Source organism: Miscanthus floridulus, chromosome 19 (genome assembly GCF_019320115.1).
Source record: "Miscanthus floridulus cultivar M001 chromosome 19, ASM1932011v1, whole genome shotgun sequence".
NCBI classification, from domain to species: domain Eukaryota; kingdom Viridiplantae; phylum Streptophyta; class Magnoliopsida; order Poales; family Poaceae; genus Miscanthus; species Miscanthus floridulus.
The window spans coordinates 88,610,032-88,636,737 of NC_089598.1; the positions used below are offsets into that span (position 1 = coordinate 88,610,032).

Consider the following 26,706-nt stretch of genomic DNA (forward strand, 5'->3'; position numbering starts at 1 on the left):
TTTGCTAATGCATTCAATATAACAGCGCACCTAAAACTTAGATAACCCAAGAACGGCCAACACTAACGAAGAGACACAGAACTATGATACAATCATAGCATATGAATAAGTATACTCAGAATAATTATGTGAGGTCTGTAAGCAGAGTGGCGGAAGCAAGGGAGGCCTCCGAGGTCAGAAATAGATTTTCATCTCCCATATGTGGACCCCCACTGTGCATATGTGCTGGCGTAAGCTTTAGGTGGCAGTGACATTCATCTCCCATACGTGGACCCCCACTGTGCATAAAAAAAACTGCTTTTACCCAACCTCAGAGTGAGAGAGCATGCTCGCAGGAGCACCGCTGCTCTCTGTCCCAGGCCCAGCCCGGCGCGCGGTGGCAACGCGCACACAGCGATGCGGAAGGACGCTGCCGCCGCCGGCATTGCGCCGGGTTCGGCGCCCGCGCTGCTCTGCTTCGACCTCAAGCCCTTCCTCGCCGCGCTCACCGTGCTCACGCTCCTCGCCGCCGCCTGGCAGCTCCTCCCCTACGACTCCGTCCTCGCTTCCCCATTCTCGGCCGCGTGCCCGCAACCCACCGCCGGCGCCTCGCTCCCCCGCGCGCTCGCCGTCCACGCCAAGAAGGCCTCCCCTGCTTCCTCTTCCGCCACCACCAACTCCACCGCTTCCTCCTCCTCGCCGCCGCCCGGCCCCGAGCGACGAGAGTTCCGCGCCGTGGGCAGCGCGGCGGCGCTGTTCGTGCAGATGGGCGCGTACCGCGGTGGACCCTACACCTTCGCGGTCGTCGGGCTCGCGTCCAAGCCCACGCACGTCTACGGCAAGCCCTGGTTCCGCTGCGAGTGGGAGCCCAACGTCGCCTCCTCGCCGCCGATGCGCGCGGCCAAGACGTACCACATGCTTCCGGACTGGGGCTACGGCCGCGTGTACACCGTCGTCGTCGTCAACTGCACGTTCCCGCGAGTCCCCAACGCCGACAACGCCGGCGGGAAGCTCATCCTCTACGCGCACTACGGGCCGTCGCGGTCCCCCGCGTCCCGCCACGAGCGGATCGTCGCGCTGGAGGAAAGCCCCGGCGCCTACGACGAGGCCGCGTTCCGGGGGACGCCGCCGCACAGGTACGACTACCTCTACTGCGGCTCCTCGCTGTACGGCAACCTCAGCGCGGCGCGGGTGCGGGAGTGGATGGCGTACCACGCGCGCTTCTTCGGCGCCCGCTCCCACTTCGTGTTCCACGACGCCGGCGGCGTCAGCCCCGCCGTGCGCGCCGCGCTCCAGCCTTGGGTGCGCGCTGGCCGGGCCACGCTGCAGGACGTGCGCGCGCAGGCCGAGTACGACGGATGGTACTACAACCAGTTCCTCGTCGTCAATGACTGCCTGCATCGGTACCGGCACGCCGCCAAGTGGACCTTCTTCTTCGATGTCGACGAGTACATCTTCCTGCCTGACGGCCGCACACTCGAGGATGTGCTCGCCGAGCTTGAACCGTACACGCAGTTCACCATCGAACAGAACCCAATGTCGAGCAAGTTGTGCATCAATAATCCGGAGGCCGACTATTCCAAGTAGGTGACTCTTGATTTCCCCCCCAAATCGATCTGAATTTGAATTGCCGAACTATTCCAAGTATGGAATTGCAGTGTAGGAGTAGCTTCTTGTGTAGAGTAACACTGATTGACTAAAAGGCCCAATTGTTTGTGGATTTGCTTCTAAAGTTGCTGCCTTCTTGCAATGCCACTCTCATAGAAGCAATATAGAAGCGGATTTATGCAATGCAGCTTCATTTTCCCTGTCTAGTTCATGTTTTAAGTTGTCCGGAGAATAGACAAGTCAAATTACATGATTAGGAGTCACCAATTCAGTTATCTAGTCACATTTCGATTGGCAATTGCTGCTTACATTGCCGCCCATGCAATCCTAGTTGCATTAAAGCCATTTTATTGACCAAACAAGTGATGCAACTGATTCTTCTTCACCTCAAACTTGTGCAGCCAATGGGGATTTGAGAAGCTGGTTTTCCGGAACTCGATCACTGGGGTGAGGAGAGACAGGAAGTATGCAATTCAGGCCAAGAACGCATACGCCACAGGTGTTCATATGTCTGAGAATGCTATAGGCAACACCACGCACAAGACGGAGCACCTCATCCGATACTACCACTACCACAACACCATCAACGTCCTCGGCGAGGTGTGCCGTGAGTTCGTCTCCGTCCCGCCAAAGGGTGGCCTAACATGGTCCGAGAAGACGCCCTGGTACTACGACGACAGCATGAAGCGGTTCGCCGATGCTGTGCGTGAATTCGAGAGGGATACCATTGGCGATGTGCGGCTATGACCACTGGCGGAGCCACCGCCCGGCCACCCCGGGCGGCCGGCCGGGCTCGTCGTTGATGTTCGAAAGTAAATTTTCTTTATATCCTCTAATTTTCTAGCTAAATATTTTTGCTTAATAGAAATTGCCCGGGCTTCTAAAAGCTTCTGGCTCCGCTAATGGCTTCGACCACAGAGATAAAAGAGCTGATCTCCAAGTACAGTACTATGTATTGCTGTGAGGCATTCAGGAGGGGCTTGGCGACTGCATTTCTGCCTTCCGGATGTTACGAAGGAGAAACAGTCACCCAACAGTTTTCCTCTCCCAACAATGTTTCCTCTGCCTGCTCGTTTATTGGTTTCAGTCAAGGCTTATCAGCTAGCCAATGATATTTTTCTCTCATAATAAGCCAACATAAGTCGGGCGAACAGGCCGGTTACCCTATGGTTTGGGGCTATCTGAGCTGACAGAGATGCAACGAAAGCGAAGCTGCAACCTCAAGGGGAAAATGGCAGATTGTGTGCCGGTGATGGCCCTGCGACTCTGATATGCGGCGAAGGTGAGGGTTCTTGTAAACAGATAGTATGTCATCAGTGTAAATTCCATTGTTTTATTGCTCAAATATGCACATTGTATTCTCTTCTCGAAGTTTCAGCAATGTAGAAACCATTCAGAACCGTGCTGCATCAATGTAGATATGATTATTTATGGCATTATTTTTAACTTCGTCATTTTATTGGAACCATAAGATGGAGAGCCTAAGATGTCAGCTGTTTTTTTTTCTTTCTGGCGGCTCATTCTGGAATAATAATCTGGAGTAGTAGAGGCCTAGATGGTTTTGGAATTCTTGGGGCCATAAAGGCTTGCAGCTAGGAGAGCCTAGAAATGCAGAGAGAAAAGGGTGGGCACGGCGTCATGGACTGTAGCGTTGTATGATTGGGCAAGGTTGGTTTTTGCTGGTCCATTGCAAGAGGCCGTGGTATGCAGAGCTGCTGCTGCCTTCCTTGTCATGGCCCGTTGCCTGGTGGGCCAAATGCCCCATGCCACATTTGTTGGCGCGTTAAGGGTGACTGTTAAGGGTCTCCATAAGATCAACTCAAACCACTGTGTCATTTCGGTTCGATGTCACGTCGTCATTTTCGCGGTGGATTATTAATTGGTTAGTGTCCTATCAATCACCTGTAGATTCTTCAAAGTTGTTGAATTTCTCTCCTTTTTCTGTTCAGATTTAGGATCATTCCTTCTGTTGGAAGATTGGAAAATAATTATTTTTAGGAAAGATTGGAAATTATTTTAGTACTGTCATCACAATTCGAGGATGCGGGAGTTTATGCTCACAAGTCGCAACGAGATGGTCAGAGTGACACGTACTCCGTACTCTGTATATGGCAAGAGGCATTCCCCACGATAACTAGCACAACTGTTTTTTTTTTCTTACGTTCGTTTGGCTGAAAAACCAGGTTGAAAAATACCGTTTGTTGTTTTATTGTGAGAGAAAAATACTATTACTTCGCTGAAAAAATATGGCTGATAAGCCAAGCGAACATGACCTTTATTCTTGCAGAAGTAGGGACAGTTGCATGCTTGCTGTAAACTCCCGTTTTAGGGGATGTTTGGATTGAGTGATTAAGGTTTAGGATGTGTCACATGTGGGTGTTGCATAGGGTGTTCGAATACTAATAAAAAAATAAATTACAGAATCTGTCATTAGCACATATTTACTGTGGCACCATATTGTTAAATCATGGACTAACTAGGCTTAAAAAATTCGTCTCACAAAACAGTCTTCATCTGTGCATTTAGTTTCGTAAATAACCTATATTTAATCTTCTATACATATGTCCAAACATTCGATGAGACAACGACTAAAATTTAGAAGGTGGAACTAAACACCCCCCTTAAATTTCTGAAGAGCAACGTTTGGTTTCGGACGGGAAAATGGGAGATTCTTCAGAAATCTCATGCTGTAAACTCATATTCTTTATACACATGTAATCCAGCAGGACATTCTTCCGTGCTATGTCTACGTAGCCTTGCTTGTTTAGCTGAAATTTGGTTTATGCTGATATTTATGTTAATTTGTTATTGAAGAAAAACACTATTCATTTTTTTGAAAAGTAGCACTAACATAGCATGTGATACGCCGGTAATAACTGTACGAGTAAAGTAGGACGTCCACCCGGTGCGCTGGATTCGGTTCCAGGCAGGCTCCCGCCTCCCAGGCCCAGGCTTCCAGCACATGAAGAGAAAGAGACCTGTCTATCCATCCACACGCAAAAAGGAGCGAGCAGGACCCGGCAAGCGGCAGGCAAGTCACACGCGCAGCCGAGGCGACAGGCAGCTTGTGATCCGTGGCCGTGGCCCATGGGGATCCACGGGCGCCGGGAGCCGTTGTGGACTAACAGCGCGCCGGGAACTTGAGTGTTTTTTTCTGACTCTGAAAAAACACAGAGTTTTTACGCTTGCGTACGAGCGTGGCCAGGAGCACTCCAGACTTTCAGAGAGTCAGACCAAGTGTTTCAGAGGATTGAGGTCCCGGGACCCGGGAGCTGCACAGTTGCTGCTTGTCAGTCATCTGTGCATCTCGTTACAGAAGGGCATGATGTGGTGCTACAGTTGCTTCTTAACCTTGGCAACGTGGTTTCAGGGTTGGTACAAGATGCATATGACTGGACGAAATTGTTAGGAGCTGCCAACAACAAATGCGTACTCCTAGGCAAGAAAGACCATGTGGAACCCGTATCTGCTTCCCTAGATCGCGGCTCTATGATAAGAACCTTGTTCGGCAGCTCGTATTCGGCTTATAAGTCTTGGTTTATCAGTCAACGAACAGTATTTTTTTCTCACATAAAACCAGTCAGCCATGGTTTATAAGCCAATTCAGCCGAAACAAACAGGTTGAAAGGTTTTTATTTCAACTCCGACCGAGTTCTCGTATTGGTAGGGACTCGTTCATTCATTCACTCACTTGGGAATTAGATGGTTTGTTAGCAGCATGGGGGAATTGGGATCAGTGGAATTGGGAATCGGCAGCAAGCATAGGATAGATTTAGACGGAAGAGTACTTGGGTAATATTACAAAAGTGATTACAAGTTCTTCGATAATCCCCTCAGTCCCTCCCTCACCGATACATATACGCTCAAGTGTCCTCTCTTGTCTCGCTACTTCGCATTGGACCACGATGGGCCGAAGAAACGTGGGTTGGGCTTCTTGGGTCGGTGCACTCTTGGGCTCGACGACCCGGCCTACTCAGAAGCTTCGTCCTCGAGTTGGCGCACTCCTGGGCTTGACGACTCGGGCGGCCCATGCTGCTGCTATGGGCCGTCGCCTGGGTTAGCAGTAGTGCTAACACCCCCTCCTCCTTAAGCAGCGGCATGACCCCATGCCGGCGCCTGCGGAAACGGCTCCTTTAGGTGGTCTGTAGATTCTCAGGTAGCCAGAGAGACTGGCATGTGGGACCACTTGACGAAAACTTGCTCCACCGGGTGATCTCCAGAAGTCCATTGGCGTTGCAATATGCGTTCTAGAACCTGGAACATAACAAGATCAGTGGGAAGTGCTGAGCTCACCTAGTTGGTGCCCGAGGAACGCTTCAGTTGAGAAACATGGAATATTGGGTGGACCGAAGCTGAAGATGGCAATTGCAGTTTATAAGCCACTGCCCCGATGCGCTCCAAGATACGGAAAAGGACCAAAGAACTTGAATGACAACTTATGATGAGCACGGTGAGCCACCGAAGCTTGGACATAAGGCTAGAGCTTGAGGTAAACAAAATCTCCCATGTTGAAGGTTCTCTCGGTCCTGTGTTTATCAGCTTGACGGCACATACGATTCTGAGCCCGCTGAAGGTGAAGGCGCACCAGACTTTATGAGCTCGCGGTCCTCAAGCCATTTCTGTAGGTCAGGTACAGGGACGGCATCAGCAACATCAACACCCAAATGGCGAGGAGGATATCCATAAATAACCTCAAAAGGAGTTCTGCCCAATGCTGAATGAGTACTTGTATTGTACCAATACTCTGCCAAGGGTAACTAGTGAATCTAGCGCGAAGGGCAGGCATGAATGAAGCACCGAAGGAAGGTCTTAAGGCATTGGTTGACCCATTGAAAGGTCCTAATATGGCTAGAGGAGGGTGAATAGCCTATTTAAAATCTACAAATCAACTAGAGCAATTTGATTAGTACAACAAATAGCGAAATACAAACTTGCTCTAGCTCTACAAGGGTTGCAAGTCACCTATCCAATAATTCTAGTTGTTATGATCACTAGGCACACAATCCACTAGGTCACTACTCACTAAGAGCTCTCACAATTTCTACACGAAAGAGCTCCACTAGATGAACTTAATCCACAAAGCAAGCTCTCAATTCTAGCTACACTAAAGAGCTTGATATAGCTAGTTTGTGGGAATATAAATGAGTAAGTGAGGTGATTATACCGCCGTATAGAGGAGTGAACCAATCACAAGATGAATACTTTATCAATCACTGGGAGAATATCAAAGGGCAAGAGACAACCAATTTTCTCCCGAGGTTCACGTGCTTGCCAACACGCTACATCCCCGTTGTGTCGACCAACACTTGGTGGTTCAGCGGCTAAGAGGTGTTGCACGAACCTCGTCCACACAATTGGACACTGCAAGAACCTACCCACAAGTGAGGTAACTCAATGACACGAGCAATCCACTAGAGTTACCTTTCAGCGCTCCGCTGGGAAAGGTACAAATCCCCTCACAATCATCGGAGATGGTCACGAATAATCACCAACTCATGCCAATCCTCCTTTGCTGCTCCAAGCCGTCTAGGTGGTGGCAACCACCAAGAGCAACAAGCGAATCCCGCAGCAAAAACACGAACACCAAGTGCCTCTAGATGCAATCACTCAAGCAATGCACTTGGATTCTCTCCCAATCTCACAAAGATGATGAATCAATAATGGAGATGAGTGGGAGGGCTCTGGCTAAGCTCACAAGGTTGCTATGTCAATGCAAATGGCCAAGAGTATAAGCTTGAGCAGGCTATGGGGCTTAAATAGAAGCCCTCACGAAATAGAGCCGTTGTACCCCTTCACTAGGCGCAACACGGGGTGATCGGACGCTCCGGTCAAATCGACCGAACGCTGGACCCTAGCGTCCTGTCACGCGATGCGTGCCAAATGTCCCCTCTCTTCAAATGTTGATCGCACGATCTCAATGGACAAGTGATGACCAGACACAGTAGCTCAAAGTGATCGGACGCTGAACCCTAGTGTCCGGTCGTTTCTAGTAAGCATCTATAGATGACTTTTTATGACCGGACGCGTCCGGTCATGCTCGACCAGACACACCCAGCATCCGGTCACACGGCAACTCCCCTGTGTGCTACCACATCAGCTGGACCAGATGCAACCTTCCAGCGTCCAGTCACTAAGTGACCCAGCGTCCGGTCAGAGACCAACGCCGGCGTCTTCATGCTTCACCTGACCGGACACGCTGGTCCTACCGAGACCAGCGTCCGGTCACTTACAGTGACCTCTGCCTTTTCTATCTAGGACGCTGGTGGCACCATCGGACTGTCCGCACTCTACGGGCGAACACTCCGCCGGTGAAGTTCCTAACCCTTGCTCCAATGTGCCAACCACCAAGTGTATCACCTTGTACACGTGTGTTAGCATATTTTCACAAATATTTTCAAGGGTGTTAGCACTCCACTAGATCCTAAATGCATATGCAATGAGTTAGAGCATCTAATGGCACTTTGATAACTGCATTTCGATACGAGTTTCACCCCTGTTAATAGTACGACTATCGATCCTAAATGTGATCACACTCGCTAAGTGTCTCGATCACTTAAAACAAAATGTCTCCTACTATTTGTACCTTTGCCTTGAGCCTTTTGTTTTTCTCTTTCTTCTTTTTCAAGTTCAAGCATTTGATCATCACCATGCCATCACCATCATCATGATCTTCATCATTGCTTCATTACTTGGAGTAGTGCTACCTATCTCATAATCACTTTGATATACTAGGTTAACACTTAGGGTTTCATTAATTAACCACAACCAAACTAGAGCTTTCACCCGTTCTGTTTGGCCATGCGTCTGTGGGTGATACGCAGAACTCATCCGCAATTGAATGCCAGCCATCTTGAATAAGAGTTGCCACAAAACGACTTGTAAAGATCCGATCACAATCAGAGATAATCAACTTGAGCAGGCCATGCAATCGATAGATGTGATCCATAAACAACCGGAGCCACTGAAGTTGCCGTGAAGGGATGGCACGGTGGAACAAAATGTGCAAATTTAGTATACTTATCCACGACCACGAGAATAGAATTGACACAACGACAACCCTGCAATGGAGTCCATGGAAATAATTTGCCACGTAGGAGAAGGCACAGTCAGCCGTGACACAATCACGCAATGCTGTTGATAATCTCGACAAAAGAAAGTATCCGTCTTTTTACCAAGCTATAGAGTAATTCAAAGTGGCCCACTTCACTTCACCAGTATTCTGCTACACAGATTCATATTCAGAAATCAGACAGACATCATTGTCACTTGTGTGGCAGAGGTAGGGCGAGGTTGGTCCGAGGTGCCGGGCTCACCGAAATTTTTATTTTTTAGCTCTTTTTTTGAAATTTTTTCATCAATATGTCCCTAGAGGTTTGATTTCAAAATCTGGACCCTTAACTCGGCGCCATCGTTGCTGGCACCGAGTTCAGGGCCACGTTAGCGGCACGGACGCTGACATGGTAGCCATCGCGGCGCCGTGGATCTTGGCGCCGTAGATCTTCGGCGCCAACAATCCTGGCGCCGAGCTCAGCACCAACAATCTTGGTGCCAAGCCCTCTCTTACGTATGGGGCCTCCCTTCCTTTCTCTCTTCCTCTCTCTTTCTCTCTACTGCTCGTCACCGCTGTCGCATTGTCCCCGCCCGTGCGCACGCTCCGCCCTGCCCGCGCCCGCGTCCTCGCCCCTCGACGGCCGTCACCGCCTACGTCGGCCATCCCCGGTCACACCCTCACCCTCGGTGGTCGTCCCCGCCCGCGCCCTCATCCTCGGCGGCCGTCCCCACCCGCGCCCTCGGCCGCGCCGGCCCTGTGCCCGTGCCGGTAGTCCCCTACCTCGCCCGCGCCCTCGGTGGCGACCCATGCCCCCGCGCCCACACCCGCGTCGACCGTCCCCGGCCACGCCTGGGCCCTCGGCGGCCATCCCCCCCCCCCGTAGCCGCGGCCACGCCGGCCCCGTGCCCGCGTCGGGCGTCCTCGGACACGCCTGCGCCCTCGGCGGTCGTCCGCGCCAGGTAAAAATTGTGAATATGCAACATAGGTGCTTAGTTTGCTTTGATTGTAATATAGTAGTGCGATTATTTGTTATTTACTAGTTAATGTGATGACTCAGGTAGTTAATTTAGTTAGTGATCTAGTGAGATAGATATGTAGATAGATAGAAACATAGATACATAGGTACATAGATATAGTTAGATATGTAGATAGATAGAAACATAGATACATAGACATCTATTTTGTGAGTACACTGTGTATATATATACGTAGCTGTTATCTTATTTACTTAGTTTATAGTTAGAAAGTACTTGTTAGGTACTATCTATCGTCTAATTTGGACTAAATAACATATGTTTCGTTATGTGTTTGAACTAGATGGACAACCTAGAGACCATATGTCATGGAGGCACCATTGAATGCGATTGTTATGGATATGTTGACCATATATCATGAGTACGATGACAACAGCGATTTATCACTTCACTTACATAGTACACCTATAGCATCTAGGCTTTTCAGTAATAGCGAACGAATCTAGGCTCTTCAGACAATAAAAATAGACTTTTTAGTTACAAGGACGAGGAGTACGATGACAACAGCGATATATCACTTCACTTACATAGTACACTGCAGATGTTCATCGAGGCAATAGATGAAGGTCATCGTTTCTTTAAATGCCCACGAGCATGGGTAATTGTTATTACTATTTGTTTCTTCAATATGTTCCTCTTTTATACAACTTACATAATATACTTATTGCAGTCTTCTTTGGCCGAAGAAAACTGTGGGTTCACTAGGTGGGTCGATCCTCAACATATTTATCCGCATGCGGAGTACATCTACTACCTGTAGAACCATATCTTCGATCTAGAAAGGAAAGTTAACAGCGGTTACAAGGATGAAGGACAGGACAACAACAATAATGCTGTTGATTCACAGGAGGCACTCTGTAATGATCCATATTGCACCTGCCCTAACCACAAAAATAAGGGGCCTCCGCCGTCACCCCCCGCCACCACCACCACCAACAATGGGAGGCTATTGTGGAGAAGGTGCAACACAATTTGCTATGCGACCATACTACTAGGATGACTTTATCTTATTCACATGGCACATCTATGCGTTTGTTGTTTGGTTTAATTACCTAAGGCATGTTAGATTTAGTCGAAGAAACTCTGTACCCTAATTTGGTACATGTTTTCACATGCCATTTCATGTGTTTTGTGTGTTGAATTATATAATATTCTACTTCGTTAGGTTTTGTTTACAACACGTAATCACATTTCACTATGTCCGTAAAATTAAGCTGAATATTATGACCACAAATAATGAAAACAACCACATAATGAAAAGTACAATACTATACCACATTAAACAATATAATAATACTAGAAGTACGTGCCAACATTAGACAACATCGTTCATGAATAAACCATAGAACCAGCAAGTCATGGAGACTATTGAGTGCAACGAGGCCACTTTCTCTTCCTCAGGGTATCGGGATTCTCCTCTATTGCTGCTTTCGCTCAGCGTGCACGCTCAAGCTTCTTCTCCCTCTCCTCCCTGTACGTAGCAACACGCTTCCTTTTCTCCTCTTCCTTGTACTCTTTTTTTACAGCCTCCTCTCCACGTCTCTTCTCCACCATCTCCTTGTCCTCTGCCTTCCACCGCAATGGTTTTTGCATCCATTCCTTGTCTTCAGGCTTGATCTCAGTGTCGATCCACTGCTCAAAATCACAGAGCGGTGGAGGGGTCTGCAAAAAATACAATTGTTACAAAACAAAAAAAATCATGCAAGATGTCATATGACACAAACATCAATTTCTCACCTTCTTGTTAATGCGGCGCTGACGAGGTGTAGGCTCAAACGCAAAATTGGAACACATCCAATACCTCTGCCTATACGTTCTTTATCAGACTTGGCTACCTTGCAAGGATCGTCGCAAAAGCACATGTGCACTGGAACACCACTAGATAGAGGCAATAGGTCGAATGCATTTCTGGTCATCCGACCATAACTACAATACAACCAATTCCGTTCTAAGAACCGAAAGCAATTAATATTAAACCCTAAACCTAGGGTTTCCCATTTGATGCACAACAATGAACCCATAACATAACAACATGCGTTGCGGTTAACTTGGTTTGCTAGCTTTTTCATGCCTTGACATCCTACGGTTGTATAATACAAATATTAAAAATTGCATGAAACCCTAAGTAATGACGATTCTTAGGTTGAAAAATCCGACTAATATATACCGAATCGATACAAAAAAAACTAGGAGAGGAGTGAGGATACCTTGCTTTCGAAGATCTATGGATGAAATCAAAGTTTTCAAGGTCTAATATGCCAATTTGTGAGGTAAGGCGAAGTGGGGAGAGAAAACCCGAGAGGGAGTAGAAAGAAGAGGAAGAAGGCTCGGGCAGGAAGGTTAGGGGCGGGGTTAAAACACCACCTCGACGCCATAGATCCTAGCGCCAAGATCTACGGCGCCAAACTGCATGCCAAGTCACCACCACATATGCGTCGAGCCCAAGACCTTGGTGCCAGCAACAATGGCGCCGAGCTAGCTAATGGTCTAGATTTTAAAATCTTACCTTCAAGGACATATTTATGATTTTTTTTCAAAAAAAAAAGCTACAAAATAAAAAATTCGGCGGGGCTCGCGCTTCCTTCCATGATTACGGCGTTGCCTAGGCGACCTGGATCACAACGACAGCAGCAAATTCCCCAGCAAAGCTTTCTTTCTGGATAAATAAGCTGGTGCCTGCGAAAATTGATGGCGTTCTGTTTGACCTTTTCTTTTTGCCCCTGCCCCTGAGACGAGGTTTTGTTTCCATTTGCTCAAGGAAGCTTGGTGGAGACGGTGACGAGGTGGCCAGTTGCCCGGCGTTGGCTTCCTTCCTCGCAGATCAAATCGAATGTCGTTTTCACCATCGATGCTCATTCATCACCTATCCTTCTCTCTCATTCAGAGGCGAAGAGTCAGCGAGCGCAAGTCGCCGTCACGCTTGGCCACGTCTCGCAGAGGGCTTTGCAAACTTTTGGATGGAGGTCTTGTTGGGCCTGCGAGGCAACACATTGCAGGCCCATCTGCGTCGCTGCCCGTCTCTTTCAGAGCCCAGCTAGCTAGAACTAGAAGGTGAAGTGAACCCAGCCAACATGAATGAGCAGCGAGCGATTTAATTTGGCGGCGGATACGCGTTACTTTCCGGGAGTTAAACGGCTGCAGGTACCCTGCCCTGCCCTGGATTAAAAGGCGGATCGCATCACCGTCGCCGTCGCCGTCGCGCGCACCCTCCCTCCTGACGCTTCGTCGTCGTCCAGGGCCTGACCTGACGGTTCATCGCTTTCTCCGGCCGGCCGGCGGCGGGGACATGCCTGCCTGTCGATGAACAGAACAGGGTCAGTCAGGCATGGTCCTTTCCGTCCCATTTGTGCAATGGGCAGAGTCAACTACTGTACTCCTCTTCATCAGTGCAAAATAGATGTATTACTTTTTTATGTGCCATTTACGTGTGGACCAGAGAAGTGCCGAATCAACCAGAATCTAAAGCATATTCGTTTGGTCGTAAACGATTCTAAATTTTTAATTAGAATAATATTTTTCTCTCACACTAAACCAAACAGTAGTAATAATCTACGATCGTATCTGATTGTTTCAGCTCCAGCCGAACAGTCTGCTAGAGATGGATCGAGGAATCGATGCAAATCACTGAGCAGCACAGACTGCAGCTCCAGACGCTTCAACTTAACCTCCTTTGCTTGCCTGACAACGGGCAAAAAGGAACCGGGGGGGTCAGCGAGCGAAATTCCAGGTTCGTGAAACGGACTCACACTGCGTCTCGTGCGTGGAAAAATCTACCTCCTCTTTTTTTGCAGCGTCTGCTTCTGTGCACGCTGAATTTATGATGCCAAGCTTTTTCCCGGAGCAACTTGCAAAGCGCCACCATCCTCGGTTCGGTTGTCTTTTGCCGAAACTTTAGAATGCTGCTCTACAACTTGACAACTTTCATAAAGTTTCTGCGATTCATACCTGAAAAGAAACGAGTATAGAGAGCATCCAGACTTTTTTTTGGTTAGTAGAAAGCTAAAATCGGTCCTAATTGAGTAACTATAATTGTGCAAAAGTAGTGCAAATGTGGAAACATAACATGGTACCTATGCTTCATCTTCTTCGTTGATTAATTGTAAGAGACCTTCATGTCAGCGGATCAACGGCTAGAGCTCATCCGGGTCTCCTGCGTCGCCCACGTCCTGCGCTCCCGATCGCTCGCCGCGCCAACTGCCTCCGGAGAGCGCGCTCTGCCGTGCACACACGCGCGCCCGGTCTTCACGGCGCCCACTCTCCGCGCTGGGCGCTCGCGCCACTCACGCGTGTGTTGTGTGTGTAGTCATGGGCAAGGCCATTGTAATATATATGTATGCCGTATACCATCAATGCAAATCATCCAGTTCATCATCTCCATTCTACATGGTATCAGCCTCCTCTTCGATCCTCCAGAACTCCATTGCCGAATTCTCCTTCCGCACCAATGGCGCCTTCCTCAATTCACTCTAACTCTTCCTCTGATGACAGCTCCATCGTCGCCCCCGCCCCTGCCTCTGTCATCTAGACAATCTCCATCCGTCACCACGTTCCAGTCACCCTCGACATGGACGAGGGGAACTACGGCCAGTGGCGTCTCTTCTTCGACTCGACTCTCGGCAAGTTTGGCCTTGAGAGCCACGTTCGCTCGCCCACCCCGTCTGATGAGCGCAATGGTGAATGGCGCATGGTGGATTCATGCGTCACCAACTGGATCCTCACCACCGTCTCCAAGGGCGTCTTCAACATCGTTCGCCGCGACCGGAACACCGCCTTCTCCCTCTGGCACGCCATCGAGGGCCTCTTCCAGGACAACGAGCTGCAGCGCGCCGTGTACCTAGAAGTCGAGCTGCGTTCTCTGCAGCAGGGGGACATGTCGATCAACGACTACTGCACCAAGTTGAAGCGGCTCGCCGATCAGCTGTGCGACATCGGCCACCCTGTCTCTGAGCCCAGTCAGGTGCTTAATCTTCTCTGCGACCTCAATCCCCGGTACCGCTATGTCAAGCCAGTGAACACCTCCAAGTCCCCGCCGCACAACTTCATGAGCGCCCGCTCCTTCCTCCTCCTCGAGGAACTCAGTTTCCAGCACGACACTAACGCCGAAGCTGGACAAGCTCTCGCCGCGACCCATGGCGAGCGATCCAACGGCTCCTCCAGTTCTGCCGCAGCCGGCACCAACGACGGCTCTCCAGCGTCTAACGTGCCGCGCTCCAACAACCGCTCCAATAACGGCGGCGGCAACCGATCCAACAACCGCTCCGATCGGCGACACGGCCGCGGCAATGGCGGTGGGTCCTCGCGCTCCTCCAACAACCCGTCCGCACCTTGGGCCGTGGGCTACAATCCATGGCAAGGCATGGTGGAGGCTTGGCCCATGCCATTCCGTGCCCCTAGTGCCGATGTTCTGGGACCCCGGCCTCCGTTCCAGCCACAACAAGCGATGGCGGCCACCCATCTTCCACCGCCTTCACCGGCCGGCCCATCCAACGTCTTCGACAACAATGCCCTCTACGCAGCGATCCAATCCATCGGCGTCCAGCACCATCCCATGAGTGCCTCGGATTGGTACTTCGACACAGGCGCGATGTCGCACATGTCGTCTTCTCCTGGTAACTTTCCCCCTTCCACCCTTCGGCATTCTAACTCCATCATCACAGTAGGGAATGGTGCCCGGATGCCCGTCACCCACCAGGCACAGACACTCATTCCTACTGCCACTTCCCCTCTTCACCTCAATGATGTTCTTATTTCACCTTCACTCATCAAGAATTTGATCTCTGTTCGCCGTCTTACTCGTGATAATAACGTTTCCATTGAATTTGATCCATCTGGTTTCTCTATCAAGGATCTTCTTACCAGAGCGGAGATGCTCCGATGTGAGAGCAGCGGCGATCTCTACCCTCTCTGTCTTCCTCATCATCAAGCTCTCACGGCCTCCTCGGCGACATCCTTGTGGCATCAGCGACTGGGGCACCCTGGAGATCCAGTCACCTCCCAAGTTTTGCAAAGCTTTTCTTTTCAGTGTAATAAAGCTGATGCTCACTCATGCTCTTCTTGCCGGTTGGGCAAGAATGTTCGTTTACCATTTACTGAATCTACTTCACAGACTTTTTTCCCCTTTCAACTTGTTCATTCAGATGTTTGGACATCACCCGTTCATAGTCATTCTGGTTATAAATATTACGTTGTTTTTCTTGATGATTACACACATTACCTATGGACAATTCCACTTCACAATAAATCTGATGTTTTCCCCACCATTTGAGCGTTTATTTCTTACGTTCATACTCAATTTTGCCTACCCATCCTAGCCTTCCAGACTGACAATGGATGGGAATATGACTCCACCGCCATGCGTCTCCTGCTTTCTTCTCTTGGCACCCAGCTACGTCTCTCCTGCCCGTATACGTCGCAGCAAAATGGGAAAGCCAAAAGAATTCTCCGCACTGTTAACGATTGTTTGCACACCATGCTCATTCACAGTGCAGCTCCCCTGACGTTCTGGGCTGAGGCGCTTGCTACGGCAACGTACCTGATCAACCGCCGTCCCTGCCGAGCCACCGGTTCCACGACGCCGTACGCCATGCTGTTCAGTGTGGCGCCCTCCTATGCGAGCTTCGCGTGTTCGGGTGCCGATGCTTCCCCAACCTGATCGCCACCTCGAGCCACAAGCTCGCCGAACGCTCCACGATGTGCGTCTTCATTGGCTACCCAGCGGATCATCGCGGGTACCGCTGCTACAACCTCGCCACCGGCCATGTCATCACGTCACGGCACGTCGTCTTCGATGAAGCAGTGTTCCCATTCCGCGACAACGCCGCGGCCAACGCCGACGCACCGCGCTTCGCGCTGTGTGAACTGCCCGCCCCCTCGCCAACTCACGGCGTCGTGCATGTCTCGCCGACGCAGTCATCGCCCCGCCTCGTCGCCGAGCTCACGCCTCACCCGACACATGCACGCACCGTGCGTCGGCATCGCACATCTTCAGCTCCCGGCACTACAGCGACATCAGCAACATCTGTTGCGCACAACATCGTGGACCCCTCTACATTGTCTGCATCCTCACCTGCTGTGGCATCGCCCAGCACGCCCTCCAACGGCGCCGGCCATACTAGCCATCCGATGGTGACTCGGGCGCGAGCCAGGATCCACAAGCCCAATCCAAAATACGCACTGGCGGCGGTGGCCATCATCTCACCGATCCCTCGGAGCGTCCGCACCGCCGTGAAGGATCCAAACTGGTACGCTGCAATGAAACAGGAGTTTGATGCGTTGCAGACCAACCGGACATGGACTCTTGTGCCGCGACCTCCAGGTGCTCGGATCATCACCGGCAAATGGGTCTTCAAGCACAAGATGAATCCCGACGGCACCCTCGAGCGCTACAAAGCTCGATGGGTTGTTCGTGGGTTCAATCAGCGACCTGGCGTCGACTTTGGAGAGACCTTCTCCCCGGTGGTCAAGCCGGCCACCATCCGTACAGTGCTGACGCTGGTGGCCATGAACAACTTGATGTTTCCAACGTCTTTCTTCACGACAATTTACAGGAACAGGTGTACAGTCAGCAGCCCACTGGGTTCGTCGACCCACAATGCCCCGACGACGTCTGCCTCCTCTCCAGGTCGCTCTACGGGCTCCGACAAGCACCACGGGCGTGGTTCAAGCGCTTCGTCGCCCATGTGACATCGCTGGGCTTCGCCCAATCGAAGGCTGACTCATCGCTCTTCGTATACCACCGCAACGGCGAGACGGCATATCTCCTGCTCTACGTCGATGACATGATCCTCTCAGCCTCGTCGACACGCCTACTTCAGCATGTCATCGCGCGGCTTCACGACGCATTCGCCGTGAAGGACATGGGACAAGTCCATCACTTTCTCGGCATCAGCGTTCGCCAGAATTGTGAGGGCTTCTTCCCGTCGTATACGATCAATGCAAATCATCCAGTTGATCATCTCCATTCTACACTTCATTAACAGGTTTGCGTTTACGGTACAGATTGGTACATATTCGGCTCCAAAATGGCATCGCAGTATCTTATACAACTAACTAATGCATTTGAGAAAGAAAGGAAGAAGAGGACGCGAACCATACAAAAATGATGTATATATATGCAACACAAAAGCCCCAAGAGACAAAGTGCAAATTCTCATGCCACACATAAAAAAATCGTATAATCGGTAATCACAAACAAAAAAAAAATTCAGGTGAATGCATCTTGGACCATGTAGAAATTAATGTGCATCGTGACTACTACATTGGCTCCGTTCGCTTCGCTGAAAAAATAAGCTGAAATACTATTCTGACTGAAAAAACAAGCTGAAAAGTACGGATTATAAGAGAAGCGAACATGACCATTGTCCTATATGAAAAATGCTTAAGTCAAAGAATTTTTTTTGTTGAATAAAATAGCTCTCATGACATACACATGCATGCTGTGGAAATTGGAACAGTGTGAGCCATATACAGCATGTTTGAAAGCCAACAACACATGCTTCTGCTTTCTAGACTAACAGTCATAATATATATGTGACGGTCCACCTGTTGAGTACGTGTTAGAAAATAGGCATGGTTACCACACATCCATCAAATCCACTTGACGAACGGTACTTGGGGCCCAAGGTGCTATTGCGCAACCATCATTATCATGGTGGAGATTAATTAAATAAATAAATCACAAGAGATTATCCAAAACGCATGGAGTTCATGCATGTCCGTGGCAAGGAAAAAGATACAAGCCGAAGAAAAGAACCCACTCTCCTATTATTATTTTTGGAAAAGAAAGGTAAGATATGATGAAACAGGAGGCGCCTTCGTCATTAAGCACTACTACGGTCCTCGTCGGTCGTCACCCCAGGTGGCCATCTTCCACAAGCTACAGTGTCCCTATCGGACGGTCTGTATTGCTCGGTATGCGTGGGAATCCCTTTTCCACTTCTTTTTCTCCGCCTTCCCGTTCCGTTTTATTCCTTTTTCTGGAATAAACCTCTACAGAGTCCTCATATTATAAAACAGACCCTGCTAGCTCCTGTACTTCACATTACACGCATAATTCATTCACAGGCGTTAAAAGATACGCATACACCTCCAGATATAAATTTCTACTACTATATACATCCAGAGTATATAGTATAATAAATTACAGAAATCACATTATTATATATAGAACAAGGATTTTGATTTGTCCCATGCATCAGTGTGTGTGCCTGCCCTGGCCGCTAGCTGGCCGGGGAATAATTTCATTTCATTTACGAGGAAACGAAAAGGAATCAGATGGGAGAATTCAGCAATTACGTCAAAGGATGGGCGTGGGGCTGCGAGAAAGATATTTCTTTTGGGGAGCTTTAGCTATCGCAGGAAAGAGGCGTCGACACGTCTCCTACGCAAACGCCTTACACCGGCGGCCACCGTTCCATCCATCCGCAATTTTCTTCCTCCCATCTCTCGCTCTCTCGATCGCCCTGTGTGTTAAGGAAAATTAAAGAGATATTATATTTATATATATGCACATATATATCGCTATATGTATATATATAATTTTCGCTTTCGCTGCTGCGATATATACTTTGAGACGAGCTAGACGACGACACCGCCGAGAATTCTTGGATTTCCAGAAGCCCCGAATCGGCAAATCATCCATCCCCTCCCTCTCCTCATCTCCCCGTCCAGCCGTCGTCCTCCTCTCCTCCCTTATCGACGATCCGGACCAGCCGCTGAATTCTTCTTCGTTCCCCTTCCCCTCCTCCGTCGCCGTCCTACTCCCACCCGGCCTCCTGTGAAGCAGGTAACGATTGATATGATAGGATAGATAATCCGTTGATACGTACTGTTATTAACCGCCTGGGCCGGGCCGGGCCGGGGGCCCTCTCTTCTCCCTTCCATCACATCGATATCGTGGAAGGTTTAATTTATCTCGATCGATCAGCTTCCTGCATTCATCTTCCCTGGCCGGGTTGCTTCTTCTCTTTCCTTGTTGAAAGATGCCTTTTGCAATCTGTTCTGCAGGACGGGGTTGAGTTGCACCAGCTCAAGTCAAGGGATATAGAGAGAGGAGAGACGTACATCAGTCGTAGCTCTGGAGGAACCTATACCAATGGTAAAGTAAAATTCTCTTCATTTTTGCAATTGATGCATGTTGATTTGCCATATGCTTTTTTTTTTGCATGCGTATAGGTGTAGATCGACGAGATTGATGAGCTGCTGATCACCAATCAGTACACATAGGTGTAGCAGCTTGTACACATGTAGTAGTAGTATGCATATAGAGACAGAGAACGAACTTGCATTTGATTTGGAGGAGACGACGTCAGGCGACGGCGATGGTGGTGATTGATGGATGGATTGTGGTGGCCGGTGGTGGTGCAGGTGATGGTGAGCGTGGCGAGCCCGAGCCCGAGCCCGATGGTGCGGTCGGAGGAGGACCTGGGCCCGCCGTGGCTGCGGCCGCTGCTGGGCACGAACTTCTTCGTGCCGTGCCGGCTGCACCCGGAGCTGAGCAAGAACGAGTGCAACCTCTTCTGCCTCGGCTGCACCGGCGACGCCCTCTGCGCCTACTGCCTACCGGCGCACCGCGACCACCACGTCGTCCAGGTCAGTCAGCGACTCTACTACAAGCGATATATGGTGGTGGTGCACTTCTCCTTCTTCGCGCCGCCGCCGCCGCCGCTGACACATAGACGCACACAGCATGATTCATGACATATATGGAATATGGGCATGCAGATCCGGCGTTCGTCGTACCACAACGTGATCCGGGTGTCGGAGGTGGGGAAGCTGATCGACATCTCCCACGTGCAGACGTACGTGATCAACAGCGCCAAGATCGTGTTCCTCAACGGCCGGCCGCAGGCCAGGCCCGGCAAGGGCGTCACCAACACCTGCGAGATCTGCTGCCGGAGCCTCCCGGACTCCTTCCGCTTCTGCTCCCTCGGATGCAAGGTCCGTCTTCTTCCTCGATCGCTAGCTTCTCTTCTCTCTTCCAGTTCGTTCGTTCCAGCCACGGACGACGGCACACACGTTCTCTTTGTTCTTTCTTTTTTGTTCCTCTCTCTCAAAGGCTCTCAAAGGCTGTAGTAGTACGAGTAGCGGGCTAGCGGCATTTTTGACCGAGGCTCGGTATGGGTATGTTAGATGGATCTCATCCGAACTCAGTGCAACGATTGAGTCGTCGGACTCCTTGATTGTGTCCTGATCGGGGACACACAACCGATCACTAGTCGGCGGGCCCCTGTCTTACGGCGCTATAAAAAGGAGGTGGGGTCGGGGCGCGAATATCACTGGACCCTACCAAAGAACCCTAGTAGCCCCTCCAATCGTGGGCAGCACTGCAACTGACGGGAAACGCCGCCGGCAGCCCCCCGCCCTCTGGTCTCCACCGCACCTACGCTGCTACGACACCGACGCAACTGCGCAAGGGCGAGGTATAGGAACAAGTTTCCCATCTAAGTCAAGATTATCTCCTGATGTACATTTTAGAGGTACAATCAGTCTATCAGGGCCAACGCCAACAGGGGATCGGACGGCACCCCACCGCACAGCAACATACGGCAGCTCGTGCGCGTCCTAGGCATCGGAAAGCAGACGAATCCTACCGCGGAAGCAAGCGGAAAGGGATTGGAGGCAGCGAGCGGACTATGCATGGTCTATTATGTTGGGGTTGTTGCCAAGCATCAAGCTCTTGACACCCTCCAATTTTTTAAGCATTGGCCTCTACCTCGGATAACCACCGATGGCTACCTGCATTGCATGACGACCGAAAGGAAGAACCTGGAATGGAACCATCAAGATCGAATGCCGTGGCACATTTTAGTTGGACGCTTTGGCGGATGCGAATTCGATGCAAAATTGAGTTTTAAAACACAAAAAATTCACTGGAAATTAATGAAGATAGCTAATCAAGCACGCACTTATTATATTCCACAGCAAAGCATCGGGTCCTAAGAAAACATTCTAAAGCATATATGCCCGGCCTGCTGGATAGTTGCTCCTTTGATGCTACATTAATTCGTGCTGGGAAGATACAACCGGTATCTTTCTCATACCATCTAGCCTTATTAGGAACTAATAAAGACACTCGATCGAGGCCGCCTAACACTTGTTTGTGGTCCCCTCCACAAATGGTAGCAATTGATGTGATCACATTTTGGCTCCATATATCTGCATTCTCGAATTGTTTTGCCTTGAAAATTCTTGGTTTCCAAAAAGTTATTGTGTTCCTCACCATGTCATGTTCATGGATACGATAAGTTTCTTCTCCTTATTTTCTGTGGCATCCTACGGATATGTCTCAATTATTGCCCTTTGAACTTTGGGTGGGTGCGTTGGTACGTGTGCTGCCGTTAAATGCAGCCAAATTGAATGGGTCCAGATATCTCCCATTTTATAGCCCATTTCCATCAAGATTGTTGCTCCAAATAGAGACCATTTGGAAGCTTTGTTGAGGTGAGCAATAGCTCCTTTCTGTGTCTTGCTGATTTCAGCTATGCCCGGCTTGCAACTGCAGCACAGTTTGGTTCTGTTGTCCAGCTCTTGTCTTTTCTGCGCGGGTGCTATTTTGCAGCTGAATGTTAGCGGAATTATTGGCTCTCCCTCAAAAAGCAATATTTTTTCTGGCCCAGCGCAGCAATGTAGCCCCCCCAAAGCAAGATTTTTTTTACGGTTCCAAACACCTAGCCTAGCCTAGCGAGGCTAGAGTTTTCCTTGCTAAGGATCCAAACGCACATCGTGTTTGCTCGAGTGTTTGAACCAAAACGCTTAAGTTGATAGGAAAATGTGGGAAATTTACTTATACTTCAACACAATGCACAAACTATATTAGGCCTCAAACATGGAAATAGGAGTCGACTGCAATTATTTTATCCAATTGAGGATCTCAACTTGAGACATCTTTTGGCCCTAAATATTCGGACCAGTTCAACCCAAGACAGAGAAAGACTTTCAGTTATACTTCGACAAACACCACAATGGAGCTCAAATCACAATCACAACAAAAAAATGATTAACCACGGTTCTTACCCAAATGCAGCAAGTAAGAAACTAATCTTGCCTTGATAATTTAAGCTATATACTGTATCTGTCTAACTGTTGCACTAGGCACACACTATGTATAAAGTTTCCCTAGGGAGTTGAAGCTCTCACTGTTCTAGTTTAGGATAAAGCTGCTTTCAGCAGAGTAGGTAGACTTGATACATCATGTGCTTAGGATCTTCCTATCGCGAATGCACTTCTTTTTCGTTTTCTTTTTTCAGCAGATCGACCGAATCATCCAGTTAACCTTCTATCACTTAGAAAGGATAGAAAGAGTGTGCGTTATCTAGATAAAGTTGACTTCCCTGGCAGCGATGTTCTACCGAATCACCTTGTTTGCTTGTCGGGTTTGGGTATATATATTGAGCTATCAAGTATGGTTATGTTGATCCTTGCAAATTTTAATGGGATCAAACAAAGAGAAAATGACGATCCTTTAGTTTCAGATATTGTCCATTTATGCTATGCCTATTGCCTAGAAAGTGTGGTTTTAGGCTGATGGTCATGATTAATTAGCCAATTAGGTCGCGGAATACCTAATTATTCCTATATATAACACTTGAGATGCTTTAACTCTCCAAAAAAAGTTAGAATAACTTATAATTTGGAATGGAGGGAGTAGTAAGGGGTAATGTCCAATTGTCGATCTCATGATCTCATCAGTGCGTGAAGCCATGTGTAAAAACATGCGCAGCTAGCAATACACCTATTGAAAGAGGTCATCTAACTAATAAGTAAATATGCAGTTCAGTTTGCAAGCTTTAGAAAGATTATATGAAGGCTAATCAACGTCAGTTGGAGTGTTAGACAAGGAGTTGCATATACTGCTGTGCTCCCTGTTCGCACTTAGTGCAATGACGACAGATCCACGGGGATAATAATAACACGCTCCATCATGGAGGGTTTCCTTTTCTTTCTCTTTTTCACACGTCCTCATCAGCTCACTTCACCGATTCCTTGGACAGCTACTCTTGTGGCCATGGAAATTTCATTCTCATTTCTTCTTCTTTGTGCTGCACTGATAAACCAGCTATATATATTCATTCCCTCATCGATGGATGGACGTGTGATTAATTTGTATAATTTACAGCTGGGAGGGATGCAGTGGGACCCGAGCCTGACGTTCGCCATACGGCCGAAGCGCGGGCAGGGCTCCGTCGACGACGGGTCTGGCTCCGACGACTCGTTCAGCCCCAAGAAGCCCCGGCGGATGGCCGGGTTCGACCTCGGCCGCTTCGAGCGGTCGGGCATCCGGTGGTCCGACGACGAGGGTAGCAGGTCCAACAACGGGCCCTTCACTCCCGGGACGCCGCCGATCAACCGGTGCCGGCCGTCCAGGAGGAAGGGCATCCCCCACCGCGCCCCGTTCTACGGTTAGCTAGTCTAAGCTCCAGTGGAATGCAATGCAACACGCAGCCATCAATCAAGCTTTAAAATAAATACTCCATCTTCAGCCAGCACGATGCTGTGTGCCACTCAGGTGTGAGCAGTGAAGTGATACAAAATCTTCTGCTACTGGTAGTAGGTCACCATATATAGCTAAGTATATATATGTTTAGCTATATAGCCTGTTACATATATAGCTGTATACATGCATGAATACACAACACAATAATGTAGGCGAAAGATATCTGTACATGCCAGTATATTTGACAAAGGTTGTCAGTATGTGTAGACAATCTGAAAGGAGATAGAAACATAGGTAGGGTTTGGATTTTATTAGGTTGGATAGTGTAGTAGTAGTCGAGATTGATATGTGAGAAGGAACAAGCTAGCATCATGTATCTATCTCGGTGTTTGTAGTATTTGGCTGCTTGCCTCCACCACCCAATGCGTTTATTAGCGTTGTGGTGCGAAGCTAAACGTTTTTGGTAATCTCCTCCTCCTTATAGGAGCTTAATCTGTACATGTACAGACAGTGTATGTATGTATATGTCTGTGTACGTACTAGCAGAAATGAATAAAGAAAGAAAAGGGGAAGGAATACCTTGTGGTGTGTATGTAACCTGCGATCTGCAATAAAATGTCTGTAAATTTATATGACTGATGATAAAATGCTAGTATATTTTCTTGACTTGAGCTCTGGTTTTCTGTTAGGCACGTATTCTAGCTTTGGGCATCAACATCGTCCAGTACTCTTATGTCACATCCCTGGAGTCGATGCGCCGAACAGGAAGAAAACGATGCTAGAGGCCTAGAACATTGACAATGCGAGTCTCGTGTCACTGCCATTTCTTTTTCGGCGTCGGTTTGGTCCCAGGCTCTGCTACTGCTCTCACACAAGAAACAGGTGAATGGCAGCTACTGCTCTCACGCACAAAATACAGGTGAATGACACCTTTTAGTTTCCACCACAAAATTTTATATCATGTCACATCGAATGTTTGGACACATGTATGGAGCATTAAATATAGACTAAAAAAATAACTAATTGCATAGTTTACGACTAATTTGCGGGAGGAATCTTTTAAGCCTAATTAGTCCATGATTTGACAATAAAGTGCTACAGTAGCACATGTGCTAATGATGGATTAATTAGGCTTAATAAATTCGTCTCGTGGTTTACTGACGAATTCTGTAATTTGTTTTTTTTATTAGTATCAAACACCCCCATACGATACCCCTTATAATATCCGATGTGATACTCTAAAACTTTATATGCTGAATCTAAACCAAACGTAAGCTGAAATTGTCTATGATAGACGGAATAGTGGCATGGCTTTTGGGCGCCAACTGCGAAGAAGGGTAGCGTTCTGCTTCCATCAGGAAAGTTACCCACCCGGCCAGAGTGGTTGGGCCGTCCTCCAGAGTCCAGATGGCTGGCCGTTGCGAGGCCCAGCTGCATTCGGCGACAAACAAAACCGTACGAAATGTCAGGGTGATGGGGATGGGGACAAAACTCGCTCCACACAATTCCTGCGATGTAGGAGTACTTTCGTACGTTCACACAGCAGTCTCAGTTGAAGGACGAATTTAAGACCGACGAATTCTTCTTTTCGTATTCTATCTACGTGCAGAAATAATTCATTTACTTTTAATACAATCTTTCTTTCCCGTCTAATATGGCGTGTCATTGCACGTTCTAGAATCCATGCTGCGTACAATTGTCAGGCCTTGTTTAATTTTAGGGGGTAAATTTTTAGGGTGTCACATCGGGTATCATATTGGGGTATCGGGGGTGTTCAGATATTAATAAAAAAATTACAGAATCCGTCGGTAATCCATAAGACGAATTTATTAAACCTAATTAATCCGTCAGTAGCACATGCGATACTGTAGCACCACATTGTCAAATCATGGACTTATTAGGATTAAAAGATTCGTCTCGCAAATTAGTCGTAAATTATTCAATTAGTTATTTTTTAGTCTATATTTAATACTCTACGCATGTGTCTAAATATTGAATAGCATAAGGAGTAAATTTTAGAGGAGGAAATAAATAAGGCGAAACCAAGAAACAAAATTGTGGCCCTGAAGGCGTGACTTGAACGCTATGACCGGACGGAGGTCCAGTGGCAAATGAAACCCTGCCGAGTGCCGAGTCCAGAGTCTGCCTGGAGACTGTACTGGAGTGTCAACGCTTTTGACAGACGATGGATGGACCACCAACGAACCCAACGGCCCTCCCAGAGTCCCCCAGTCCCAACCGAAACAAAAGCTAGGAAGCAGCCGTGAAAAAGGCGCGCAAGAGGGTTCCCGGGCGGGTCAGGCAGCCGCCGGAACCGCTCGCCGTCGCCGTCCCGGTGTCCCCCACCCACCAGCTTACTAACAGCGGGCTTGACGTGGGTGAGGATGGAACTGAACCGGGTTTAAGGATCTGTTAGTAGCTACTAAATTCAGTAGCTTTTAGTCACTTTAGTAACTTTTTAACTAAATGCTATGATTAAAAACTACTAAAAGAGTTTTAGTTCTCTCTAGTAACTCTGGAGTTACTAAAAGTGACTAAACCGTTTAGTAGCTACTAAAGTTTAGTAGCTCAAATCAAACACCTCGGAATCTATTTTATCT

At 48.7% G+C, this 26,706-nt stretch overlaps 2 protein-coding genes across 7 annotated transcripts; both read left to right on the forward strand.

The window, feature by feature from the left end:
• Positions 1-334: 334 nt before the first annotated feature.
• On the forward strand, positions 335-3,025 carry LOC136528424 (galactan beta-1,4-galactosyltransferase GALS1-like). Of its 2 annotated transcripts, XR_010777080.1 has the most exons (3): positions 335-1,562; positions 1,989-2,399; positions 2,506-3,025. XR_010777080.1 is itself a non-coding variant. In XM_066521379.1 (2 exons), exons 1-2 carry the CDS (start codon positions 397-399, stop codon positions 2,332-2,334), a joined length of 1,512 nt encoding a protein of 503 aa, XP_066377476.1. In that variant the 5' UTR covers positions 335-396; the 3' UTR covers positions 2,335-3,025. The 2 variants fall into 2 exon arrangements, 1 of the variants encoding a protein (XP_066377476.1); XM_066521379.1 differs by having other exon boundaries at positions 1,989-3,025.
• Positions 3,026-19,272: 16,247 nt separating this feature from the next.
• Positions 19,273-24,741, forward strand: LOC136527192 (protein RGF1 INDUCIBLE TRANSCRIPTION FACTOR 1-like). Of its 5 annotated transcripts, none has more exons than XM_066519817.1 (5): positions 19,273-19,456; positions 19,678-19,768; positions 19,846-20,262; positions 20,395-20,610; positions 23,789-24,741. In XM_066519817.1, exons 3-5 carry the CDS (start codon positions 20,005-20,007, stop codon positions 24,074-24,076), a joined length of 762 nt encoding a protein of 253 aa, XP_066375914.1. In that variant the 5' UTR covers positions 19,273-19,456; positions 19,678-19,768; positions 19,846-20,004; the 3' UTR covers positions 24,077-24,741. The 5 variants fall into 5 exon arrangements, with proteins under 5 accessions (XP_066375914.1, XP_066375915.1, XP_066375913.1 ...); XM_066519818.1 differs by having other exon boundaries at positions 20,038-20,262; XM_066519816.1 differs by having other exon boundaries at positions 19,274-19,573.
• Positions 24,742-26,706: the final 1,965 nt, after the last annotated feature.